We start from the raw sequence: 26,401 nt of genomic DNA, 5'->3' as shown, positions 1-26,401 counted from the left end.
GCAAGAACCATGCAGAATATTCTAAGAAGACCAGCAGTCCACCCACTTCACGGGGGAGGGGGCCAGGACTCCGTCGGGGCGCATGGTCGGCCATGAAAGGAGGGCCCTGTCCCCCCCCCAGGGGGCTGGTGGAATCCTCCCACTGGAGCACCATCACATCTGCCTTGACTGTCTCTCGCTTGGCCAGACAGCTCGAGCCTAAGGAACAGGAGGAGGGCTCTCCCCGTGCCTGCCTGCTAACAGGTGGCTGCGTGAGTGGCCCAAACTGGTCTGAGACTTGCTCTCCCTGTCACATACCTCCCAGCCGTGGGACTGTGGGAAAGAACGCACAAAGCTCCCACCAACTGTTTCCCAGAATAATCTGACAATTCTTCAAACGTCAAACCAGTTTAGGTCAGTTCACAACAGCTCATTTCTTAGGATTCCTGAGAACACATTTGCCGCTCTGTGAGCATGCGCCAGGCCGGGGCTACACTCTCCAAAGCGGAGCCCTCCTGGGACGGGGTCTCGAGCTGGGCTGCTGCTCCCTCCAGAGAGCACCGTTTGGGCAGTGACGAGCCTCCCCTGGGCCACCAAGTGTCCACACCGAACCCCTCGGGCTTGTTGGGGCTGGAGTGTACTGGATGCCCAAAACGTGACCCAGGTCCCCAAGTTGACTCAACAGTGAAATCAATCACAAAGCACACGACAAAAAAGCCTAAGCTTCTGTTTTCTTTGGGGCCAGATGTAATCAACCCCATCTTCTATTTTCTTCCTCCCAAGGGGCAAATTTGTCTGTCATTTCCTGTCCCCGTCCCCCTGCTTCCTCATTCCTCTCTTGCCGCTCAGCCCATGCTGTTCCCAGCCATCCCGAATCCCTGCTCTCCTTCAACGCCACCCCAGACCCCAGCAGCCCTGGGAGGGGAGCCCTCGGTGACAGACCCAGCTGGGATCATCAAGACTCCAGGACGGGCCTACAAAGAAACAAGGTATCTGACAAACTTCACAGTCTGCCAGGCTGAGGGAAACCTTCTCAACTTCCTCAAATTCTGCAAAGATGGAAGCTGTCTCCCACGCAGACTGCCACCTAAACGACTGCTCCTTTGGCCCTACCTGACATGGAGATCAAGAAAAACAATGTCCCCAGTGTGGTCGGCAGAGCAGTGCCCACCCTCCCGCAGATGCTCACATCGTTATCCCCAGAACCTGTGAATACATGGCAAAGGGACATGAAAGTTGCAGATGGAATTAAGGTTGCTAATCAGCTGACCTTAAAATAGAGTCATTAGCCCGGATTAACCAGGTAGACCTAACGTAATCCTGAAGTTCCTTAGAAATCTAAGTTGGGGGCAAAGAAAGGGTGAGAGTGATGCAGTGTGAGAGGGACAGGACCCACTTCAAAGCTGCAGGCTTTGAAGATGGAGGAAGGGGGCCATGAGCCAAGGAAGACGAGCAGCCTCTAGATGCTGGAAAAGGCAAGGGAATGACATTTTCCCTAGAGTTCCCAGAAAGGAGCTGGAAACACATTGATTTTAGTCCAGGGAGAGCCACATCACACTTCTGACCTACAGGACAGTAAGACAATAAATTTGGGTAGTTTTAAGCCAGTAATTTTGTGGAAATTTATTATGGCAGCAATAGGAAATGAAGACAACTGGTTATCAAATGTTATAATAGTAGCTTGTTTCAGACCTAATGAATATGTGATTCTTACCTAAGTAAACCTGTCTATGCAAAGTCCACAGCACTTCTAGTTGCCTCTCTTGAAGGTCTGGCTCCATGCCACTGGCTGCCATTGGCCTCCATTCTCTCAGGCCTTCCCTCCAAAGAAACCAGTGCCCGGGGACGGCAAGCACACGTGGTTTCGTGTCACAGGGCAATTCTAAATAGAACAGTTTGCCTGTGCCATTTTTATGAGGTATCTACTTGACACAGATCTTTAAAAAGAAAACCCACTCAGAGTTATTTCTGTAACTGAAGGTGGGCAAGAATGGGGATAGTAAAATGAGATTATTACTTATGAAATGAGCAATGGAAGTTAAGCCTATTCTTACCTAACTTTGAATTCATCAATTCGCAACTAAGTATAGTGATGACAATTTCCATTTGAGACCACCCCAATCCCACAGTGTGTGGGTGTGAGTCTCACTGTGGTTCTCCCCGATGGCCTCGAAACTGGTGCATTCCAATCTGTTCCGGTTTTTGGTTTGACCAGTGCTATAAACTGAGCCAGATTTCACTCTTTTCGACCTATTTTTCCTGCAGCAAGTACCCTAAACGCAAGCGGAATTCTCCCAAATAGAGGATGGGGGTAAAGAAGGGGAGCCACATGGCGGTCAGCCTCTATCTTTCCATGGATTTGGATCCTCTTTCCAACTGGCTGGGAATGAAGGTTCAAACTGTAACTGCATCCAACTGACTACGGTCTTGCTCAGTGATTCTTCTTCCCCAGGCTTGAAAATAATTGGGGCTAACAAAGCCTGGCCTAAAAATAAAAAGGCATGCTTTCCAGTGCCAGAATAGTGAGGCCATTTAAGCTCTGTTTTTAGCAAGTCTCAGTTACCTGGGCAGCAGCATATGGCTCCTATAATTCTCCAAAGCATGAAAGCATTAAGAGATTAAAGTGCCTGCCAAAAGTGGGCTGGGCCCCCAATGAGTGTTCACATGCTCGACCCCATCGGCTTCCACAGGGACTGGCCACCACGCTGCCATCTCGTCCCCATTAACCACGGTCAAACGATGAAGCCAAATGACAGGCATTTCCACTACCAAATTATGATACTGGAGACTTTATGTTTTTGACAGGAGGGCATTTTCTAAGCAATTACTCCGTAGAGAGGAAGAAAAGCATCCTGAAGCAAAACGCCGGGGACTGGGGTCGGGCTAACGAAAAAGTCCAGCAAGAGGAAAAGCAAAGAAAAACATCCCGCGGCTCAGGGTGCACAGGGGACCGGCGACACTTCCCTAAAACGCAGGATGAGAGCCCTGCAGAAACGAGCCCGCAGGCTCCCTTATCGCAGCTCTACTCTGCACAGCCCAGGGCACAGGCACGCGCTTCATCATGTCCCCGGGCGGAAGTGTGGCAAGCCTGAACGCGGACCACAACTGAGAAAGATCAAGGAGAAGATTTCTTCTGTGGTGGGCCCAGGGCAAGGAACCTTGGAGGAGCCGTAAAGCAAGCCAGCCTGCCAGCTGCCCTAATGACAGAGCGCGCCCCACACCAGGAGCCACCACTGGTCTTCTCTTGACAAGTTCAGTGTGACACAAATGTCGCTAATGGCTGATCAAGAGCCACAGTAAGATTCCTGTGTGTGCAGTCGAAGGGGTCTGGGCACAAGTGCTGCTGTGCTGGCAAAATTCTACGGAGACCGCGTCATGGATCATTTTGATCCATTTCTTGAGGTCTTTCAAAAGACATATGCTTTCAAACGTGAATACACCTTACAAAACGACGGGCCAATGGCAGGGAAGACTCTGAGAGGCGTTGACTCTCTCCCTGGCTCCTGCCGATGTGCAGTGTGTGCAGGAGATGTGAATAAGCGATACCATTAAAGATGAATTTCCGGCCCAGTTTGGGGAAACGAGACTCTGGCTTGAGAGTCATACATCATCCGTTGTTTATACTCATTCAACAAATATTTGTTCTTTTGCTGCTCATTCTGGCTGAGACACCAGGCCAGGTGCAGGGGTGCCAGCGTGGAGGAGACGGCCATGGTCTTTACCTTGGCGCCAAAGGAACTACAGTCTACGGAGCATGATTTCTGGGGTCCTTGTGGTCCCTGGTGGGGCTTCCTGAGCCAGCACGTGCCCTGTGCCCTCTCCTCAAGCGGTGACCCTTCTTCTCCGGCACACCTGGAAGCATTCACATCCGAGTTAGGAGTGGGGAGGGAGGGAGGAAAGGGAAGGGGGATGATGTCTGGCTACAACAAATCGGATTTCCTTGTGTCTTCCAGCAGACCAAGTAAAGCGAAGATAAATAAGATGTCTCATGATCTCTCCAAGAATAAATTACTCATCCCCAATTGGCGGTTTCTTCCCGTTCATAACTACAAACTCTGGGAAGTGAACTTATGACGGCAGCGTGCATGAATTATTCCAGCCCAGCGTGCTCTTCCCTTCCACCTCCTAAGCAAGAACTTGTCAGCTCCAGGCTGAGAGCCAAGATTTCCCAGGACAGGGCCTGGGACAACATGGACAGAAGGGACCACACAAAGACCTAGCAGAGCCCAAGGAGGGCAGGGAAGTGATGGGAAGGCGCCCAGGATGGCACTGTTGGAGCCAGCAGACTAAGTATCATGGGGCCATGAGACTTGGAGACTTCGAAGTCATCACCACAGAAAGTTTTCCCTACTTTACATACCAAAATCGGCGCACAGAAATTTGGCAAATTATCGACTTAGCACACACACCCCACCCCCACGCCCCGTTATCAGAAGGAAGCAATCGATGGCAGAAAAAAAACAAAGAAGATTCCTAAAACGAGCTGCCAGCTGAGGGGGGCTGAGCTAACACAGAAATCAGATGAGGCCCTGCTCCACCCCCCACCCCTCCCCCCTGCACCCCGACCTGCCCCCCACCTCCTCAACAAGCATGGGAACTTGCTTTCCCACAGCACTCCCCAAACTGGCCCTGGTTTTACTTCTCTATATCCCACCCTAAATGGATTGATTCAGAACTCTCCAGTCACGCTGTGCCTTTAAATATCTTTTCCTACCACAGAAGGTCCACCACCTGGGTGCTCTTGATAGGACAATCTATTTTAAAACAGCGGCTCCCAAGGCACATTCAGCCAAGAGCCAACACACACGGGTCAGCAGCCAATGTCAACAATGGTCTAAAGAAACTGCAGCAGACACTGGTGGTGTTTGGTGCTCAAGTTAAATCTCAGGTGAGTGGGGAGAGCCTGGGATATTGGCAACTACTGGTATTCCTTACTCGTGGGCCAGGCACACACATGGTGGGCCCAAGGGTATCAGATGAAAACCAACATATCAACACTGCTGGGTGGTGTGATGGGACATTCAAAGGAGAGTGGCCTGGGGTCCATCATTAAAGAGCACTTCCACCTAGAGGCTCACATAGTCCTGGTGACCTGCAAATTTTCAGCAACCCCCTCTGTAAGAATGATTCAGCCCCACCAAGTAGAGACAACCTGGTTGTAATTTCACGAAAGAATTCAAACTCTTGAGGTTAGGGGTGTTTGAAAGCCCACTCAATGGTCTCCTGAGGGCACCCAAGAGGGTAAGGAGATCTGTAAACAACGGCACGAGCCTGATTATCTCTACCAACTGGCTGTCAGTCCTGGCTTATGTCTGGGAGGCAAAAGGGCATGGTAGAGAACATGGCAAACTGAACCCACATGCTCGCCATGTGAACAGAGCTGCCACCACTGCAGCCAAGCAGGAACGGCAACCCAAGCTTTCCACAAGACACGGCATTTCAGAGCAGCCAGGGATGTAAAATGTTATGTGAGGACTTCCCTGGTGGCGCAGCGGTTAAGAATCTGCCTGCCAATGCAGGGGACACGGGATCGAGCCCTGGTCCAGGAAGATCCCACATGCCGCGGAGCAGCTAAACCCATGCACCACAACTACTGAGCCTGCGCTCTAGAGCCCGCGAGCCACAACTACTGAAGCCTGCGCACCACAACTACTGAAACCCGCGCGCCTAGAGCCCATGCTCTGCAACAAGAGAAGCCACTGCAGCGAGAAGCCCACGCACCACAACGAAGAGTAGCCCCCACTCGCCGCAACTAGAGAAAGCCCACGTGCAGCACCGAAGACCCAAGGCAGCCAAAAATAAATAAATAAATAAAATATTATGTGAAAGCTCAATCTGATTCTCAAACATGAGTGGTTCCAGATCTGTAAAACACCTCGGGCCACTTTGAGACAGCTGGTGTGGCTCTCACAGCCCCTAATGATCCTAAGATTATTTTCTACACTGAATTTCCAGGACATTCCCCACAGCAAAGACCCTTCCCACAACCTTGTTACTCACAAGCCCAGTGTTCTCAGCCCCCACTCTCAGTCCACACAACTGAGTCCAGCACACCATTTTTAGATGCTCTGAATTCACTGGAGAGATAAGTATTGATTTGTTTTTATGTTATTCTACATTCTGACAGAAGAAGACTTTTATCATTTCAGATGATTCAAACTGGGTTATTTTCCGAAACTTCTGTGTATCTCTTAACAGTGATATAAAAATTTGCAGCCTTCCACCAAAGAGATAAATTCAGGGACTGGCAAATAGATCCCACCATAGTTCTCCTGGTTCCCCCTTCTCTCCATGCTGTCTTAGTCAGTTTGGGGTGCTAGAACAAGAATACCATAGACTAGGTGACCTAAACAAACATGTATTCCTTACAGTTCTGGAGGGTTACGCTTCAAGATCAGGGTGCCAGCATGTCAGGTTCTGGTGAGAACCTTTTCCTGGTTCCCTCATATGGTGGGATGAGTAGGGGGAAGGAGGGGTGGGAGAGAGGTGGGCGGGGGAGGAAGAGGGAGAGGGAGAGAGGAAGCAAGCTCTCTCCTGTCTCTTCTTGAAAGGGCACTAATCCCATTATGAGGGTTCCAGCCTCATGACCTAATAACCTTCCAAAAGCCCTGCCTCCAAATACCATCACATTTGGGATTTAGGGTTTCAACATATGAATTTTATAGGAACAAAAACATTCAACATTCAGTTCATAGCACATGCCAAGAAAATCTGTGAGTGTATGTGTGTGTATGTTTTTGTCTCTGTCTGCTTCTCTCTGTATCTCTCTCTCTCTCACACACACACACACACACACACACACACACACACACACACAGAAAGCAGATGAACACACAAGATGGAGGGTCAAAAGGTACGGGGAAGGTATTTGATCAGTGCACCTACTGTGTGCATAAAATGTATGATGAGGGGGGCTTTATACATGAGGGGGTTCTGGCAGTGTGCCAGTGTGGCCTTTTGTTGTTATATATGTGTAACTCATTTGAGCCCCTACTCTGTGCCAATAAATACACTCACCATTTATTTAATCCTAGTGATGCTTCTGGCTCTGTTAGCTTCTCCGAGGAAACTACAAGCAGAACAGCACTTGGAAATGGCCTTCAGGAAAGGAATGCGGCCAACGGAAGATGCACAGAGGACACTCACTCGTGACAAAGGATGTAGGTCTCAAAAATAGTTTGCGTCGGACTTCCCTAGTGGCAGAGTGGTTAAGAATCCACCTGCCAATGCAGGGGACACAGGTTTGAGCCCTGGTCCGGGAAGATCCCACATGTCGCAGAGCAACAAAGCCTGTGCGCCACAACCACTGAGCCTGCGCTCTAGAGTCCATGAATCATAACTACTGAGCCCACATGCCGCAACTACTGAAACCCACGCACTTAGAGCTCATGCTCCACAACAAGAGAAGCCACCGCAATGAGAAGCCCGTGCACCGCAATGAAGACCCAACAGAGCCGTAAATAAATAAATGTATTTTTTAAAAAAATAGTTTGCTTTTGTGATTATTTAGACATGTGAACCCCAAGAACCACAAAGTATGAGAAAACAAAGTCCCATCTTCAGCAAGTTCGCCAGCTCTGACAATTTAATACTTTTAAAATCTATCCACAGGCATGAGATGGGCAAAAACACAGTCATATAATACAGCAGAGACTAATCATTATCTCCCAGTATCGCCTTCCTCCTTTTAGAAATGGAACGCTTCCCTCCCTCCATGGTAGACGTAATAATGCCTCCCCCCCCCACAATATGCCCACATTTTAATTCCCAGAACCTGTGAGTATGTGACCTAACCTGGCAAAAGGGACTATGCAGATGCGATTAAGTTGAGGATCTTGAGATGAGGAGATTATCCTGGATTACCTGGGTGAGCCCAGTGTAATCACAAGGATCTTTAAAAGATGGAAGAGGGAGGCTGAAGAGCCAGAAAAGGAGACATGACGACAGAGGCAGGGACACCAAATGCTGGGCAGAATGGGAGCAGCAGAAATGTTTACACTCTGGGAACACACATTGTGAAAACCAATTAGGCATTCTCTTCTAAAGCTCACATCCTCTCTCCTTCAATGAATACAGCGTTCTCTCCTTCATTCATTAGTTTATTCGTCCACTCCTTTGTTGGGAACATGCTGGTACAACCACTTTGGAAATCCAGCAATTTGCAACCCAGCAAAATCACTCCTTGTCATACACCTTTCAAAAACGTATTTCACATGGGCACCTGGAGACATTGACCAGCATGGTGATAGGACGTCCATTCATAGTAGCAAAAATGGGAAACAATGCAAAAGTCCATCACCAGGGGAAAGGAAAAAGATACAATGGCACATTCAAACAATGGAAGATCAGACAGGGAAAAGAAATGAAGTACAAAATGAGAGACAGCAAGTCACAAGTCTCTGTGTGGTGTGGATGCCGGTTATATAAAACTAAAACCAAGCAAAACCAGACAATATGTTTTTAGGAGATACATATGGAAATGATCAAACTATTTCTTAAAAAGAAGGAAAAGATGATTTTTTAAAAGGCTCCTGATGCTTGTGTCCTCCAGAGAAGGCAGGAGGAGAGGACGGAGCCAGAGCACATGTTGAGGGATGGGTGCCTGAGTACGTATTTTATACTGATGCTACACACTGTCCACAGGACATGTGGTCTGTGTGTATCAAATATCCTATCAGCTTTCAAAACCGGTTCTAATGCACAGCACCTCCGTGAAAAGGTCTCAGAGAGCACTGTGTGAAGGAAGGATTCTCACATTGGTTCGAATAGAGAAGAGACGAGACAACCAAGTGAACTCAAAAGACTGCACCACAGCATGTGTGCCTTGCCGCCTCGTCAGCAACAATGGCATCACTGAAGCATGTCATTGTGTCTCTTATTAGTGTTGATTTGAGCTTTATTGGGTTAATTTATCCTTAATTTGTGAATCTGTTACAGGTTTATACTTCCAAATGAGCTAAAAGCAAAAGGAGTCTGTATCTAGTTAAGTGCCTATTTTTCAAGAAGCATCATTATTGAAAAGTTTAAGGTAATTAAAAAAGAATGAAATTCTGGCACACGCTTCAACATGAATGAACCTTGAAGACACCACGCTAGGTGAAATAAGCCAGACACAAAAGCACAAACACTGTATGAGTCCACTTAAATGAGGTCCCTGGAGTCAAGCTCATAGAGACAGAAAGGAGAATGCTGGTTGCCAAGGGCTGGGGGGAGAGGCAAACGGGGAGTTGCTATTTAAGGGATACGGAGTCTCTGCTTTGCCAGATGGAAAGAGTTCTGTGGATGGATGGTGGTGATGGCTGTACAACAATGTGAATGTACTTTATGCCACTGAACTGTCCACTTAAAAATGGTTAAGATGGTAAATTTTAGGTTCCATATATGTTACCACAATAAAAAAAAAAGACTTCAGTGGTAAATTTTCTGTTATGTATATTTTACTGCAATTAAGTAAATAAATAAATAAAAGCTAATAAACATTTTTTAAAGTTCAAGGCAAAAGAAGGTTTCTTGGTAAATACTTCCCTGGTGAAGGGAACTTCAGCCTTACTCATTTGAGAAAGACTGTTCTCTTTGGTTTCTCTAGACCTGCAGTGAGGAGGGAGTTTCAGAGACACTGACTAACAACTGTTATCTCAGAGAGCTGTCTTCTAACTGGATGTGTGTTCCTCAAATGGATATCTTTCCTTCTTTGGGGAGAAACAAAACTTGTTCAAACGAACACCCTTTGGTTTAACTGCTTATTTCATCGTGTGGTTCCTGAAATGATCACATCACAATCTCCCACGCGACTAGGGAAATGAAAGTTAGCGAAAATGTGTCATTGAGGGGAGCTTTAGATATCTCCAAGTCCCTCAGGTTATCGGATCTCACACCTAACAGGCGCTCAATAAAGACTTGTAGAATCTAACTGAATTCCAATATACGGCAGTACTGAATCAAGTGTCTTGTTTGTCTTGCCAGTGCAGGCCAGTTATGTTCATAATTTGAAACTGAAACAAAGGGAGAAAGGATACGGTACCCTTTAGCTACCAAGGTTTCCTAACACGTGTTATTATAAAGTTTAAAAGTTTCACAGACACTTGGCCTTGAAAGGGCATCATAAATATTCAGCTCCTTTGTGGCCAGGTACACGAGCAGGCATTTGACATGCACGTGGTGGTTGAGGAACGAATGCTTTACACAGTGCTGTGCATTAACAAAACTGATGCGTCAAGAAGGCAGGCTTCGAGATGGTTCTCCCAGCCTGGATCCTGGGGTTCTAGCCACCCTTATCTGATGCCCTTTGAAGCCAAAAGCCCAATTTTTTCAGGGGAGTGTATCACAATGACACAAAGCTAAGCTAGGAAATCACAGGACGGTTATCACAGCCACGACCTTTCCCTCGTCAGCATGGGAGTTGGACCCATATCCCAGCCAAACGTGAAGTCCCATTGAGGACACAGGGCCTTTGGGACGCAATTCTCCCTGTGGTTCTGGAAAACAAAATCCCTTTAAAATGCCAGTCTGGGTGTGAAGTGGAAGGAGGGAGGGAGGGAAGGGGGAAAGAAAGAGAAGAGAAGGAACCAAGTCCTTGAGGGTTTTACCTTTCACTGTGTATTCCCTATTCTCATGCCTGAGCACTGAACCAGGATTAATCATCTCAGAATGGCGTGATGAATACGAACGCGTTGTGGAATAGGAAAGCCCCACCAGCAGTCTCCTTCAGAGATGTCTCCCTCTCTCCCCTCTCTCTCTGTCTCTGTCACTCACACACACACGAGCGCGCGCGCACACACACATACACATACACACACACACACACACACACACACACACACAGCATAGAAGGGATGATAAGCCATATGAGCAGAGTTTCTTGAACTAAAACTGAAAGCAAACACAGGAATGGCAAGTACCCTGCCAATGCACATGTAATGACTCTCATGGACTTACCATCATATTCATCAGCATGGGCCATTCCAGTCATTTGGAGGCTACGGAAACAAAGAATGGATGTGGAATGTCACCCTGTGTACAACCTGATTTCCTTAAAGGATAAAAAGGAAAATAGTGTCCACGCATCCTTACTTATAATATCAAGATTATGGAAGCAACCTAAATACTCAGATGGTAGGGAAATGGTTACATAAGTTAAGATTCAGGAACTCACATATTCAGCTACTACAAACACTAGCTTTGGAGATGACTATGAAGTAAAAACGAACAAACAAACAAAAGAACCAGGATGTACAATTATATATACTACATATATTAATATTATCCATATATTACATTATCTTCAAGTATATAGTAATAAGTCTAAAAAGACATACACCAAAATAAAATGAAAGTGGTTGTACTGGGGTACTGTATGAGGGCTTGATTTAAATTCTCTTGCTTCCAGACTCCTTTGACTTTGCAGGGCTCTTAGGCATCGACATGGCCACCACCATGACCTCCCCTTAATACTCTGCCGTGTGGCTGGGACCAGAAGACATTATTTAAAGAGGATTTTACTGAGTCTAGAGGGTAGCAGGAAGGGAAGAACTAGGCATACAACAAAAAATAATAATAATAAATTTTCCCACTTCCTATTTTCTAAACTCTATTATAGAGTCACTATATATTTATAACAACAATTTTTTTCAAGGTTAGAGAATATTGGAACTAGAATAAGACACACCCATCCTAGAATCTGCCCCTCCCCTCGGTCAGGGATGGAGCCCTCTATGCCATCGTAGGAGAAGAGGTTATCCTTTAAGACAACCGCCCTCAATGGCAGGGTAGCTGGTCACCCGGTCCCTGAGGGGTGGGCAGAAGCCCTTCCCGCACATCCTCATGTGGCCATCTTGACCTTAGACTGCACTGAATACACGAGCTTCACCCAGCTCCAGCAGCGCAAAGGAGGTGGTGCTATCAGCTGAAGATGCTGAGGCAGGGGCAGACCATGTGGGCAGGGCTTAGAGGGAGAAATGGGAGGGCTGTGAGGCAGGGGGGATTTCAGGAGAGAAAGGGGCTTGAGGGAGAGAGTGTAGGCAGAGGGGGGCAAGAGACCACAGAGAGGGAAGGGGGGTGTTCAAGAGAGAGAGCTGAGGGAGGAAGAGATGGGGGAGAGGAGAGAAGAGAGAGGGATTGAGGGAAAGAAAGAGGAGGAGAGAGGGGGAGTTTGGGGACAGAGGGGGATGGGGAGGTGGAGGGGTGGGAAGACAGGGAGGAGAAAGAGGAGGAAGAGGAGGGACTTAGTAGGAAGGGGGAGGAGCAAGTGGGGGTGAGGAGGAGGGACTTAGTAGGAAGCGGGAAGAGCAAGCAGGGGGTGAGGCGGGGAGAAGGTGTGGACAGAGGGACCTGGAGGAGAAGGGGGACAGACACGGGAATGGGAGAGGAGGGGTGGGGAGGAGGGGGGAGGGTGTGAGAAAGAGAGAGTGAAGGAGAGGGGGGAGGGGCAAAAACGGGGGGGGGGTGCCGAAGGGAAGTGGAGAGAGAAAGAGCAGGAGGGAGGGTCAGGCATGGGTGGGTGGGCAGTGAGGGGAGAGAGAAGGCTGGAGGGAAGAGAAAGTTGGGGAGAAATGGAAAGTGGGGGTACAGAGGTGTGGGGAGGGGGGGAGGGGAGGGGACAGAGGAGAAAAAGAGAAGAGAGAAGGCGGGAGGGCGGAGAGAGGCGGACAGCGGACACAGCAGCCACAGTCCCCTGCCCCCTTCACCGACATCACCCGGCTCCAGCGTTTAACTCACCAGGCCAGGCGGTGGCTGTTTTTCACGTCTTCATCTTTTCCTCCATTTAAAAACCCACAGGCTCCCTAAAAGAGCTAGACAATGTCACAAATGCACCCTGCCCCCTGTCACAAATGCATCGACCCCTCCAAGTGCCCCCAAAGTCACATCCACACTTTTTTAAGTGCTGCCAACTCAAAAGAAAAAACCAAGATCAGTCACACGACTCAGGGTCTCAAAGGGTAAAAACAGCCGTGATTTGCTCGGAAGCATATCAGTGCCCAGCAAGGCCAGGAGCCGCCCCTCAGGGGAGCCTTGTGAGGGGGACTCCAAAGGTGGCCAGATCACCCTTGAAGGATCACCCTTGAAGGCACCACCTCACACCAACCGCCCCTTTGTCAAGAGAAAGCCAGGAAAAGTGGGCACAGGGCACCTTCAGGTATGCTGGCTTATGGCTTTCAAGCATCCGCATGTATCGCACCTGCCCCAGGAGTGGCCCCCAGACATCCCCATCCCCGAGGGACAGGGCTGCGTTCTGGTCAGGACTGTCCCAGCACCTAGCATTCACCTGGCACCGAGGAGGCCCTCCTTAAACACTGACACAGGACTGGAACCGGGCAGTCCCTTGCCTCACAGATGTGGGAGAACAGCAGCCACTTGTGTGTCTCCAGGGGGTGACACCCTCCATGGGGCTCGGAGTCACCCTAATGGGAATCTGGAACTGGGATCGAATCAAGTAACTCTGAACAAGAGGTTGGAACTGTGGCACGTACCCCATGAGTGACTGCACAAAGAAAGGGGACAGTGGGCTTCCCTGGTGGTGCAGTGGTTGAGAGTCCGCCTGCCGATGCAGGGGACACGGGTTCGTGCCCCGGTCCGGGAAGATCCCACACGCCGTGGAGCGGCTGGGCCCGTGAGCCATGGCCGTTGAGCCTGCGCGTCCGGAGCCTGTGCTCCGCAACGGGAGAGACCACAACAGTGAGGGGCCCACGTACCGCAAAAAAATAAAGAAAAAAAGAAAGGGGACAGGGGCAGGGAGGAGAGATGGCAGAAGGGCACACCGGGCAGCTGGCCCATCCCTGGTTCTGGGACTCCTTGGGACCTTTGGGCTACACGAGAGGCCCCTGTGGCCCCAGAATAAGCCCCTTTTTCAGATTAGCAGGCTCTGCTTGGCTTCCTCACTTGAAGAAAGTCCTTACTACACACACGACATCAAAGTGGGAAGACATCTCCTAACTCAGTTCAGAAGTGAGGTCGAGATCGTGTAAGATCCAGGATCAAGTTTCTACCGGTTCAGCACCCAGCTCAGTTGAGATCAGGAGTGCACGGCAGAATTTCCTGGAGAACGCTTCCACAATCCACCTGTCTCCCCACCAAAGTTGGATGGGGAGAACCCAGGCACGGGGTTCCCATGCACATCCCCAGGGGAAAAGATCACCAGCTAGAAAGTCCTCCCATCGTCAATTAATCAAGAAGTGAAGTGGAGGGGGCGGGAGGATAACAGAAATACCTATCTGCTGGTATAGGCACCAAGTCTCCCTGGAAGAATTCACGGGAAATATCAACAGTATATGGGGAGAGTCACTGGATAGCCGGAGGACTGGGATGGGAAGGAGACTTTTTAGTGACCACCGTTCACCTTGTGAATTTTGAGTCATGTGGATGTATAACCTATTCTAAAAACTAACTCTAAAAAACAATTTAAACACTTCTCCGGCAAGCAGCTGCAGTGTCTCTGCCCAGCAAACATGAAACAGGGCAAACTGCAGCCCCTTTCAAATTGTTTCTTCAACTGGTGACACACCTACCTGCCTTCTCCCCTCTCAACGCCACCCCCAACCAAAGCTAATTACTTTCATTTCATTTCATTCCCGACAAAGGTAGCAATTAAGCCAAAAAAAAGAAAAAAAAGGTCACTGTCAATTAACAAACACGTTGCCCAACCTGCCTTAGGTACCACTGATGAGCTAATTGACGGACGTCTTTGGGTTTGCACCTCTGTGCTCCATCTAATATTTTATTGAGAACAAAGGGCCACTGAGAAATCACTGGTTAAATGGTGAAAACTGTCCCATTTTGTTCAAGTTGTCAAGAGGTTTTGTGTGTGTGTGTGTGTGTGTGTGTGTGTGTGTGTGTTTAATGATCAAAATAGGAGAAAGGCAAAGCCCGTTTACAAAGTTATTCATGACCAGTGAATTTCGCCAAGTAAGCACGGAAACTACTCAAGCAGAAGGTAGCCAAAGGTAGCATCCAGAAGGGTCTGGCGCAGAAGATGCGGATCCATGGAGAAGCTGGCTGTGGGGCGGGGGGAAAAGCGAAGCCAGGGCAGACTTTCCCAGCTCTCATCCCAAACAAGCTTCAAGCACCTCCTTCTAGCCCCAGGCGCAAAACTGAGAACTAGCTGGAATAATTAGAAAGGACCTAAACTAATTAAAGACTTTTCACACAGGGAGTGGGCGTGCCATGGATAAAACTGGTGCAGCCCCACAGGACCAGACCTAGAACTGGGTCCCAAGTTCTCCAAGTCTAGAAGAGTCCAGAAAAATCCGGCAAAAACACAAGGGCTGATGTTTGAACACTGACTGGTAGGAAGTTGAAGTTTAAAGAGCTGGTATTTTCAACTGTTTATACATGCTGCACTTGGGTGCTTAAGGACTTAGACTTGTTATGCAAAATGAGTAATTAATCAGTACTAAAATATTTATAGTATTTAATCCAAGACACTGAGGAAGAACCAGCAGCATGAATTGGATAGCACTTCATCTTGCCGCTCTGTCCCCTGAGCCTGGGGACAGACTAGACTCCTGCAGTGGCCCAACCACTTCCCAGGCCACTGGAAGGAAATAAGCTGAGGCTTTTACTGGGCTTTTCTTGCCAACTGAATACCATTCAGGAAGGACAAATATCCCAGGATTCTTTGCTGTTGTTGTTATCAGTGTTTTTTCCTCCTGAGCCTAACCGTAAGCATAGTTTACTAGTGAGGTAAGGTCCACGAGCTCCATTTGGCTTTGTTTAAGTGTCCCCTAATGTACAGGACTGCCTGTAAGATGTTTACCCATAAAAGAACAATCTAGTTGAAAACCAAGCGCTCATCACCAACCAGTTGCCGGTGTACCTTTGCCAGCTGAAGGAACAGAAGCAAAGAAACGTGGCACTCCATCAAGTCTCCACGTGTGGATTCCAGAGACCAGTTTGGCACCGCAGTCTTTTCTCCCACACTTGAGATATTCTTAATGGAGCCCAGTAACTGCCAAGGAAGTTGCCCAAGCAACTAACTCACAAGTGCTTCAGGATGTAGAAAGAAAATCAGAATTCCCCCACAGGATGAAAGGGATGGAACCAACGGAGCTGTGTGGAGGGACAGAGCAAAAATGAAGTACCGCCCCAGAGGAAACATCAGCGAAAACCATTAAAAAACAACAAAACCATACTTTCTCTTTTCCTGTATTCCTTTGGAATCTTAACTGGGATCCTTGGGCTTCTACCATGTGTTCCCCAAAATGGCTGAGTGGTCCAGGAACCCCTCCAGGGGACACGGATCCTAACCTTCCAGTTAGAAACTCACAGGGAGGGGTGATGAAAAAGTTTTCGAAATAGATAGTGGCGCTGGTTGCACAACGCTGGGAATGTACGTCATGCCACTAAGCTGTGCACTTAAAAATGGTTAGAATGGCAAATTCTGTTATGTATGTTTTACCATAATTTTAAACATGAATGTGGGGAAGATCCCACATGCAGCAGAGCAACTAAGCCCGTGCACCACAACTACTGAGCCTGCGCTCTAGAGCCCGCGAGCCACAACTACTGAGCCCACATGCTGCAACTACTGAAGTCCGCCTAGAGCCCGTGCTCTGCAACAAGAGAAGCCACTGCAATGAGAAGCCCACACACCGCAATGAAGAGTAGCCCCCGCTCGCCACAACTAGAGAAAAGCCCGCGCGCAGCAACGAAGACCCAACGCAGCCAAAAATAAATAAATATTTAAAAATAAAAATGAATGTGATATACAAAAAAACATTGAATTGCACACTTTAGATGGGTGAACTGTATGATATCTGAGTAATATCTCAATAAAGCTGTTTAAAAAAACTTACCAGGGGAACAGGCTGCAGAAAGCACCTCACTGGGGGGAAGCGGGAGCCTGATAATTATTGAGCACCTATACAGGTGGCTGGTTCTCTCATATTGAAAGGGAGCTGGGCTCTGCAGCTGGGGGCTCATGTCACTTTGCCTCTCTGAGTCTCAGTTCCATCACCTGATGGTGTGGGCCATGACTGCCAAGGGCCCTACCAGCATTTCGGTTCCAGGGACCCATGCGTGGGTGGCAAAAGGACTCATCATCTGTCACCCAGCATATAAGCACATCCCACTAGGAAGGCAAAACATCAGGGGAGCCACACATGCAAGAAGCAAGTTCAACAACTTCACGACCCAGGTATGGACAGAAGGGGATCAAGAGCTGTATTAAGACACTTTCTACTCAAAGGACAAAACGGTGATGGTGAAGAAGTGCCAAAGAGTCCTGCTCTCCAGCGACTTCTTGGTTCATTCATAAAACAAAGGCTGTGGCCACAGGGGAAAACCTTATGTTCCAGAGCAGCTGAGGATGAAGGAAGGAAACAATGCTTTGACCATCTGTGTAACGCCCAGAGCAGGTTTCCCCAGCACTCGGGGTCGGATAACCGTGGTGGGGCTACCTGTGCCTTGCAGGACGTGGAGCAGCGTCCCTGGCCTCTGCCCACCAGATGCCAGTAGGCTGCCCCTTCCCCACCAGCTGCCACCTCCAGACACTGCCAAATGTCCCCCTGGGAGGGGGGAGCAGAATTGCCCCTGGTTGAGAATCACTGCCAGAGAGAATTTGCTATCTTAAACTTGTAGCTCTTTGTTGAAGCCATGTGGCACATGTGGCACTACCCTTCTCACCCACTGCAGTGCAGGCCACCATGAACTGTCAGCAAACAGACCTTGTCATCACGCTCTGCCTGGGGGATTTTACAGAAGTGCACACACACTCCTGGCGGCCAATAGCCTCAGAGAATTTCAAACAGCAACTGTACTTGGGTGAAAGGGTTATTCATTCATTCATTCATTCATTAACATATGGCACTTACCGTATGCCAGGCAATGAGCCAGGGCAGTGTAGTTGGGGACACCCAGTCAGAGATGAACAGACTTAATACAAGACGAAGTGTTGTACAGAAACCTTTGGAACAGGCCTCAAAAGATGAATAAGGGGTGTGGTAGGCTGAATAATACCCGCAAAATGTCCACATACTAGTCCCCAGAACCTGTGAATATGCTACCCTCCGTGGCAAAAGGGACCTTGCAGATGTGACTAAGGGTCTTCAGATGGGGAGGGTGTCCTGGATTATCCGGGTGGGCCCAGTATAATACAACAGTCCTTATAAAATGAAGGCAAGAGGGTCAGAGTAAGAGAGAAGGAGATGTGAGGACAGAAGCAGAGGCTAGAGTGATGAGGCCACAAGCCAAGGAATGCAGGCTGCCTTTAGAAGCTGGAAAAGGCAAGGAAATGATTTCTCCCCTGGAGCCTCCAGAAGGAAACACATCCCTGCCAACACTTTGATACCATCCCAGTAAAACGCATTTTAGATCTCTGACTCCCAGAAGTGTAAGATTATAAATTTATGTTGTTTTAAGCCACTGGGTTTGTAGTCATGTTAAAGCAGAAAGAGGAAACTAATACACGGACACTACAAGGCAGAGAAGAGAGTGAAATCTATTCCCCATCAAGAGAATGACATGGGAGAGGCTCAGAGGCCTGAACAAGCATGGCACAGAAGAAGGCAAGCGTGACTACTCAGCTTCATGAAACCTTTGCTAAGGCATTCAGGATGGAAAGCATCTGCAGAACAGTCAAGGCATGGGGTCAATTCCAGAAACATTTGGGACTTGACTGCCCTTTGGAAGGGGCTGAGATAGGGGCAGGGGGAAGGAAGAAGAGGCAAGGCAATGAGCAGATACCGATGGAAATGACAGGATAGGTGGTAATACCCGCAACGACATGGGGAATGAATGAGTCAGGATGGGTGTTATGGAGGAGAAATGCTGAGCTCAGTTTGCAGCAGGCTCTGTTTGAGATGTCTAGGACACACCTGGGGGAAGTTAGCTAGGTGGTCAAGAATAATAATGAACTCAACCAATCTTAATTTTAGGCTTACCATGAGCCAGGCACAGGGACACAATGACCAAACAAATGCAGCTCATACCCTCCTTAAACGTGGAAGAGAGAGGCAGAAGAATCAGTATCAGAGTGATACACTGAGAGAGACGTGACTGGCCCATTGCTAGCGTGGGAGGTGGAAGGGAGCCATGAGCCAAGCAATGTGGGCAGACTCTAGAAACTGGAAAAAAAAAACAACAGAAAAGGGGCTCTCCCCCAGGCCTCCAGAAGGAAGGCAGTCCTGCCAACATCTAGATTTTAGCCTGATGAAACCTTGCTGGACTCTGAACTCCAGAACTTCAAGATAATAAACCTGTGGTGTTTTAGGCACCAAGTTTGCGGTAATTTGTTACAGCAGCAATTGGAAGCTAATACAGGCAACCAGGTATAGAAAATCACAAACAAATATCAAAAACCCTCATAATGCTAATAATATATTTTTAATGCCCCTTGTAAAGATGACGGAGGGGGAAAAAGGGATGATGGGAAACACCTGTGTGATACTCCAAGTGACTAACACTGAGATGGGCCAGCTAGCGTCACTAATGCCCAGGTGCTGGAGGTGGTTTGGCTTGGACTGGATTCATGGATGAATCAACACTGAACTGTTCTAGTAACTCCAGGAGAGGCTTGTTCTGAACTAGGAGCACATTTTTCTCCTTCTCTGAGGTCTTATGTCACTTATAACAGCATCTTATTTTATGACCAGAGTGCCCATGTACCCGCGCCCTCTGGACCTCAGCTTTCTCATCTGCAAGGCAATGAGGTTCTATACTTGACCTTGACCACGCACCAGAACCCTCTGGAGGGCTCCTGAATACACAGATTTCTGGGCTCCACCCTCAGAGTTGCCCACTCAGTGGGTAGAATTGGGGCCAGAGAACTGGTATCTCTAACAGGATCCGGGGAGGCTGAAGCAGCTGACCAGGGGACCACATTCTGAGAACCACAGCGTTAGAGACCCTCCTTCTCTCACACTGAAAGGATTCCAGTACTTTGCTGCCCTGCACCTTTCCCATTAAGGGCCGTGCTGCTTCTTGGTTTTCAGCAGCTTGTTCTGTTCCTCTGGATCTATCCCGGGTAGAGCGTGTGAGCTGTCCATTCTCTGAATGCTGGGAACAACAGTCCCCAGACTGGAGCTGGCCGATGTTAAGGAAGTCACCCCCGAATATACCTAGATAGCCACTCTCCCCACCCTACCACCTCCTACTCGCTGCCCCCACTCATCGCATACTTGACAAGACCACTCCGTAATCATGTCAAAACACGGACAAAGCAGGAACTTGTCCAAACCACCAAAGTCACCCCAACGTCCCTGGGTCCTGGCTCCTAGAAGAGACTGCTGCTTCTTCACCAATCCCAGCCTTTGTCTGGTTTTCCCCGCTTCTCGGGTAAGAAGATCAAGACGCCTGATCAGGACTCACCCCTGCTTCCTGAGAGCATCCAATCCAGAGCGACACCCGGCTTCCTTAAACACTCCCCAAAGCACCAGACACAGGCCCCACTGCTACGTGTGGTCCTTCCTGACCCCCTCTCGCTGTGATGCCCCGCGGGTCCCCATGGTACACGGCTGTTCCACTGCAGGTGCTCCTGAGTGGGGGGGGGGGGGGAGATGGAGGGCAGTGATGGCTCCTAGCCAACTTGCACAGTTCAACTCAAACACAGTCTCCTCAAAGACACTGTCCTTACCCCTCTGCAGCCTAAGTCAGATACCCCCTCTCTAATCTCCTTTCAGGAGACCCACCTGGGCTTATAATTACACATCGTTGTAAGTACTGCACTCAAGCCCACCTCTCCCACTAGACTGAGAAGCCCAAGCTGGCAGGTCTGTGTGTGCTGTGCGCCTGCCGCTGGCACAACACTGGGCACAAAGCAGGAGGTCAATAAATATTGGACGGATAGATGGATAAATGGATGAATACTGACCACTGTGTACAACCGACTTTAAAACAATTACAGGGACTTCCCTGGTGGTGCAGTGGTTAAGAATCCGCCTGCCGATGCAGGGGACATGGGTTCGAGCCCTGGCCCAGGAAGATCTCACATGCCACGGAGCAACTAAGCCCGTGCACCACAACTACTGAGCCTGCGCTCTAGAGCCCGCAAGCCACAACTACTGAGCCCGTGTGCCACAACTACTGAAGCCCACGCGCCTAGAGCCCATGCTCTGCAACAAGAGAAGCCACCACAATGAGAAGCCTGAGCACTGCAACGAAGAGTAGCCCCCGCTCGCTGCAACTAGAGAAAGCCTGCGTGCAGCAACAAAGACCCAACGCAGCCAAAAATAAATATATATTTTTTAAAAAAAACAACAATTACAAATACGAAGGTTAATCAGAGAATGTCAGTAACACAAGAAGAACTGAAGCCGTCTGAGAAGAAATAAGCAAGGTCTGTGCAACCAGGAGGGTAGCAAGGCTTTGCCCCAGCCATGATGGATGGAAGGTAGTAAAGTAAAGGTCATGATTGATAAAGGTGGAGTCTTTTCTTCCATTTCTAACTGGAGCCTGTTTGTGGAGGCAAACGTTATACTCATTTTAGTTTTAGCTGATTTAGCATAAAGCAGTCTAGCACCACCAATACGATACAGTGCTAACGACAGTCCAAACTTTGTTGTTACTCTGGAATTCTTTCAATGGAAATCCTTCGCTGGGTTTGCACATCCTCCACAACTCACAAATTTCACTGGTAATAATATTTGTGCAGCTGTAGTTACAAGACCCTTTCCCTGCATCTGGCACTGAAGGCATCTTCCCGCAAACTCAGATGGCACATTCTGACTGGGCTTTCGTAAGAGGCCATTTCACAGCTAACTGGCTTCATTTCAGTGTTAGAGATTTGATACTTTGCAGTTGTTTTTCAGATCAAAGACTATGTAATACAGCTTTACTGTGTTATCCATCAAGGGAAAAATCCTTATCAGATCCGGTAAGAATGGAAGTATATCAAATTGATAAACTGGACAAATCTTCTGAAAACCAAAGAGATACGGGAGACTGGGGAAGGGGAGTGTGCCTGTGTGTACACACACACCTGCTTCAGAAACAGCACTGTTAGGTGTCTCCACTGGAAGACATACAGAATAAATTGTTAAATACCTGTACTTCATCACAAATACACTGCTGAAGATGCTTAAGAAAACAGCACGTGATCTTTAGCCCCCAAACTACTACCAGCATCTCAAATCCCACTCTAAACATTTTAATGAACTAAAAGACGGCATCCATTTTACTCTTAGCGCCTCAAAGTATTAACACCTGAAATAAATGAAAATCACTTTCGGCGCCCCCCCCCCCCACACACACACTTTGTAATAGTTACAGTAAAAAAGACTAAGCCGGGCTTCCCTGGTGGTGCAGTGGTTGAGGGTCCGCCTGCCGGCGCAGGGGACGCGGGTTCGTGCCCCGGTCTGGGAGGATCCCACGTGCCGCGGAGCGGCTGGGCCCATGGGCCATGGCCGCTGAGTCTGCGCGTCCGGAGCCTGTGCTCCGCAATGGGAGAGGCCACAACAGTGAGAGGCCTGCGTACCGCAAAAAAAAAAAAAAAAGATTAAGCCTGAAACGACTATAAACTGCAGAAGCACTTTCTAATTTTCCTAGGAGGTTCTTGATAATGAAAACAGTTCAGACTTGAATGATAAACAGGTCTGTTTCTTCTTAAACAGAACTCCGTCCTCTCCCCCACTGAGATACAGAAAACAGAGTCCAGCCACGGGAGAAGACATTTGGATCTAACATCTTTTTTTGTGTGCAGCCCTTTAGGTGACCCACCCAAAACGAAAGGTGATCAAAACAGCATTTTTGGTCACCTCAGGAGAAACCAATCTGTTGTGAAAGTAACGGGTGATGTTTAAAGTATATACTTCGTTAATGAACTAAATCATCTTATTAGGTGCCAAAGCAAAACAAGAGCGCCAAGCTAAGTGTTCTGCCTTCCATAGAGTAGGAGGGTTTCCTACCTCCTCATTCATTCACTCATTCATTCATTGATTCAATAAATATCTATTTAGGGCCTGCTGTGTGCCAGGTACCAAAGAAAACAGTGCTGAGCAAAATAGTGCAACACAGCAATGTCCCCATGGTCATGGAGCTTACAGTAGGAGACAGAAATGTTAAACTCAAATAAATATGTAATACTGCCAATTTTTTTTAAGGAGAAAGGGTAACAGAAAGGAACTGATTTATACTGGGAGTGGTGCAGCGATCAGAGAAGGGCACTGAGAAATAAGTGACATTGAAGTTGAGAGGCCGTCAGATCGTCACCACTTTGGAAAAGGAAAACGATTTATGGCAAATGACCACAAATGGGATTTGAACTTTGCCTGTCAACAACTGACAGGGTTAAACCTCCCCACTTCCAGTGCATCTGTCTTCACGAGCCTCCCAAGACTGCTGGCCGATCACTGTCTGACTCGCCTACCTAAATCCTATGACCTGAACACAGAAAGGTCTCACTTCACTATGATTTATTATAATCTACAGTCTTCCTATGCTTGGCCTAGAAACACCCTAAAGTAATCTGCCAGAGGCATGAAAACAGATTGGCTGCCAGCAAGAATATTACCTGGGTGAGCCAAACATTAGCCCTGGCACTCACAAGCCCATTGCCCAATAAAGTGCCAGGTCCTCTGGGCAACGTGGCTCCAATACTCCTGGGTCTATACCAGATGGGACCCAGGGGGCCTCATAGTTAGTTGCCTACTTGGAACTGATCTTCGACCAGTAAATCAAGGACTAAATCACCGTTTCCAGTTCCCCAAGCCTGCAGACTTAGAGGATGTGGGAAGTGGCCTTTGAGCATCACCGAGCGGAGAGCTTGCCAGGCTGGAGGAATGCAGGCTGGCAGAGAGGGGGTCAGGGCTGGGAGGAAGAGGGACGCTAAGGGAGGCGGGTCAGGCGCTCCGGACCCGAGGACCGCACGCCAGGCCGGGTACTGGGGCGTTTCCCGCCCCCCACCACGTCATCCCCCCGCAAAGGCACCCGGCCCCCGGCCGCCCCGAGACCCCGCGATTCCGGCTTCCCCTGCGGCGAGGCCAGGCGGGCACATCAAGCCCTGCGCAGGGCCGGAGCCCACCAGCTCCTGGTACCTGCGTCCCCAACGCAGAGAAAGGCACGCCGGGGGCGAAAAAATGGCCAAAACTCTCCCCGCCCACCCGAAAAGCCAACCACACCCCCCGCATCCCTCAGCCCCAGCCGCCCCGGGCCGGTCCCCGCGATCCTCCGCCCAAGCCCCCGCGGGGTTCCCGTCGGCGCCGCTCAGGGACGCGGGCGCGAGTGGGAGTGAATGGGGGCTGCGCGACGCAGGCAGGGTGCCCACAGCGGTGTCACCAGCTGGGGCCCTGCTCCCGGGGCGCCCTCCTCGGCTCCGCGGTCCCGGGACAGGCGCGCCGCCCCCAGGCTGAGGTGGGCACCCGGGCGCCCCCCACTCACCCATTGGCGTCGAGCCGGGCCTGGCCGCCGAGGCAGCGTGAAAGTTAGCGGAGGCGGACGCGGGGGTCGGGGCGCCGGGACCTGGGCGCGGGAATCGGGGAACCGGGATGTGGGCGCAGGGATAGGGACGCGGCGGCGTCTGGGCCGGCTTCTTCCTTAGTAGCCGCGGCCGCGGGGGCTCAGCGCCGCCCGCTGCTGCCTCTGCTGCTGCCGCTGCTGGCCCGGGGCGACTCCTGCTGCTGCTGTATCGCGGCCCGCTGCGCCCGGCTGCGCCGGGTTTCCTGCTCCCCGCCAGTGGAAATTGCGAAAGAAAAAAAAAAAAAAAACGCCGCCCAGTCCAGCGGCCGGCAGCCGCGGCCGCGCCGCCCGCACTCCCCTCCTCCTCGTCGTCGTCGTCGTCGTCGTCCCCGTCCTCGTCGTAGTCGTCGTCGCCGCCGCCGCCGCCGCCGCCGGCGCGACGCTCCTGCGGCTCCGCCTGCCGGGGACGCGCGGTCGCCGGGGCGGGGGCGGGGCCTTGGGGCGGGGCCTTCTAGGGGCGGGGCCTTCTAGGGCGGGGCTGGCGCCCGGGGCGTCCCTGTGACTGCTGCGCTCCGGCGCCCCCCTTGCCGCCCAGTGGGGAGGGACCCAGCTCTGCGAGGCCGCCCCCGACCCTCGGCGGCTCGTCTAACGCCCCGGGAAATGCCGCGAGACTCCTCGAGACCAGAGGAGGGGAGGGATAGGAGCGAGGGGAGCGAGGGGGAGGAGGGCGCGTCCGAGTGTAGTGGTGGCACGTGGGAAAGGAGGTGGAAGGAGCCGACCCCGAAGGTGCGATGTGAAGTGGAGGACAGGCTGGGGGAGGAGAAACCATGGGAAGGTGAGGGGTCGAACACCTGCTGAGTGTGCTAACAGGTAACCCCGGGGTGTCGAGGCAACCCAGAAGAAGGCTTCACAGAGGGGGCTGTTGGGAAGGAGAAGGGGTTCATCCCATGGAGGGAGAGAAACGCTATTTCCCTTCAGTGCAGCGTGGGTACGGCAGGCCAGGTGCGAGTTCGGCTTGTAGGAGGTGGTGGGATGGAGATGCAGAAAGAGAAACGAAGCCGGTGGGCTGCATCGCCCCACACCGACCTTCATAGGGACCCCTAACCCCGCACCCGGATGCCTGGGTCAGGTGGGGTTCATTGCTCAGTGATGTTCCCAGGCTCTCATGTTCCGAGGAATCCACTGAGGCGGTTCCTCCCCAACAGGCATCACTGTGCCATATTGACCCCCAGACCTGGGCTGGCTACCCTTGAGTGGGCACTAAAATAAAAACGGAATTCGTGGTAATTCACGGGTAACTCACAAGCTCCTTTTGGGGTCCATTCACTACCACACTTTTCACCATACTCTGACAGCCACCACATTCATTTACTGTCTCGTTATTTCCTTTTCCCTTTCCACCATCTGGTGGTAGGAAGAGATAGTGAAATAGATGGGAGACATTCAGGAAGAGAGAAAATAAAGACAATAAAGAAATTAAATTTTTTAAAGAAATTAAATTATTAGCCCCTGAAAAATGGAGGAGGCTGAAGGTTAGTGGATCCACAAGTGACAAATAAAAGCTGACCCCTTACCCAATATACGCTGTCTCCATGCCTCACCTATAATGTTGGGGCAACTCTTGTAAATTGGTTACATCCTGGGATTTCTGCAAAAAGGTGTACTTATAATTGTTTCATTAGCTTAAAAAAATATTCAAAGTCAGGGTCTTTACCAACGAGAGATCAGTAGCATCATCTTTCTAAATACTTTGTGTGTGTGTCAGAGCAATCTAAACAAGAGACTAATCAAGGGGCAGAAGACCCATCCAACACGGCTCCTGAGAAAGTGGTAGTGACATCACTGACAGACTCCTATGGAAGGGATTAAAGAACATGGAAATTAAGAATCTGAAGCGTTGAAGGCACAGATGAATGCTCAGCTAGACTTGCTCCAGGCGCCATGGCACCTCACTCATTACATGCCTTGCATATCAGGGCGATGAGACCTTGTGATATGATCTTAGAGCTGACAGACACTGAAACTCATAGAGCCTGGCTAAGGCCCACTGTTACTGGGACTTTTGTTCCTTGAACCCCACCCTAAAACAGCAAACTGGTGG

The 26,401-nt window shown here is 49.7% G+C and overlaps 1 protein-coding gene across 1 annotated transcript in view; it reads right to left on the bottom strand.

Annotated features, from left to right (window-relative positions):
* The window catches only part of LOC116747772 (SH3 domain-containing kinase-binding protein 1-like), a 103,318-nt gene extending 77,673 nt beyond the window's left edge, over positions 1-25,645 (bottom strand). Inside the window, exons 1-2 of the mRNA XM_032620310.1 lie at positions 25,604-25,645; positions 24,283-24,811 (exon numbers count right to left, since the gene is read on the bottom strand). Coding sequence (XP_032476201.1) covers positions 24,283-24,811; positions 25,604-25,645 — 571 coding nt within the window. The remainder of the gene's footprint in view (positions 1-24,282; positions 24,812-25,603) is intronic.
* Positions 25,646-26,401: the final 756 nt, after the last annotated feature.

This window comes from Phocoena sinus, chromosome X (genome assembly GCF_008692025.1).
Source record: "Phocoena sinus isolate mPhoSin1 chromosome X, mPhoSin1.pri, whole genome shotgun sequence".
NCBI classification, from domain to species: domain Eukaryota; kingdom Metazoa; phylum Chordata; class Mammalia; order Artiodactyla; family Phocoenidae; genus Phocoena; species Phocoena sinus.
Note: the sequence above shows the minus strand (reverse complement) of the source record. Positions and strands in the feature narration are given on the sequence as shown.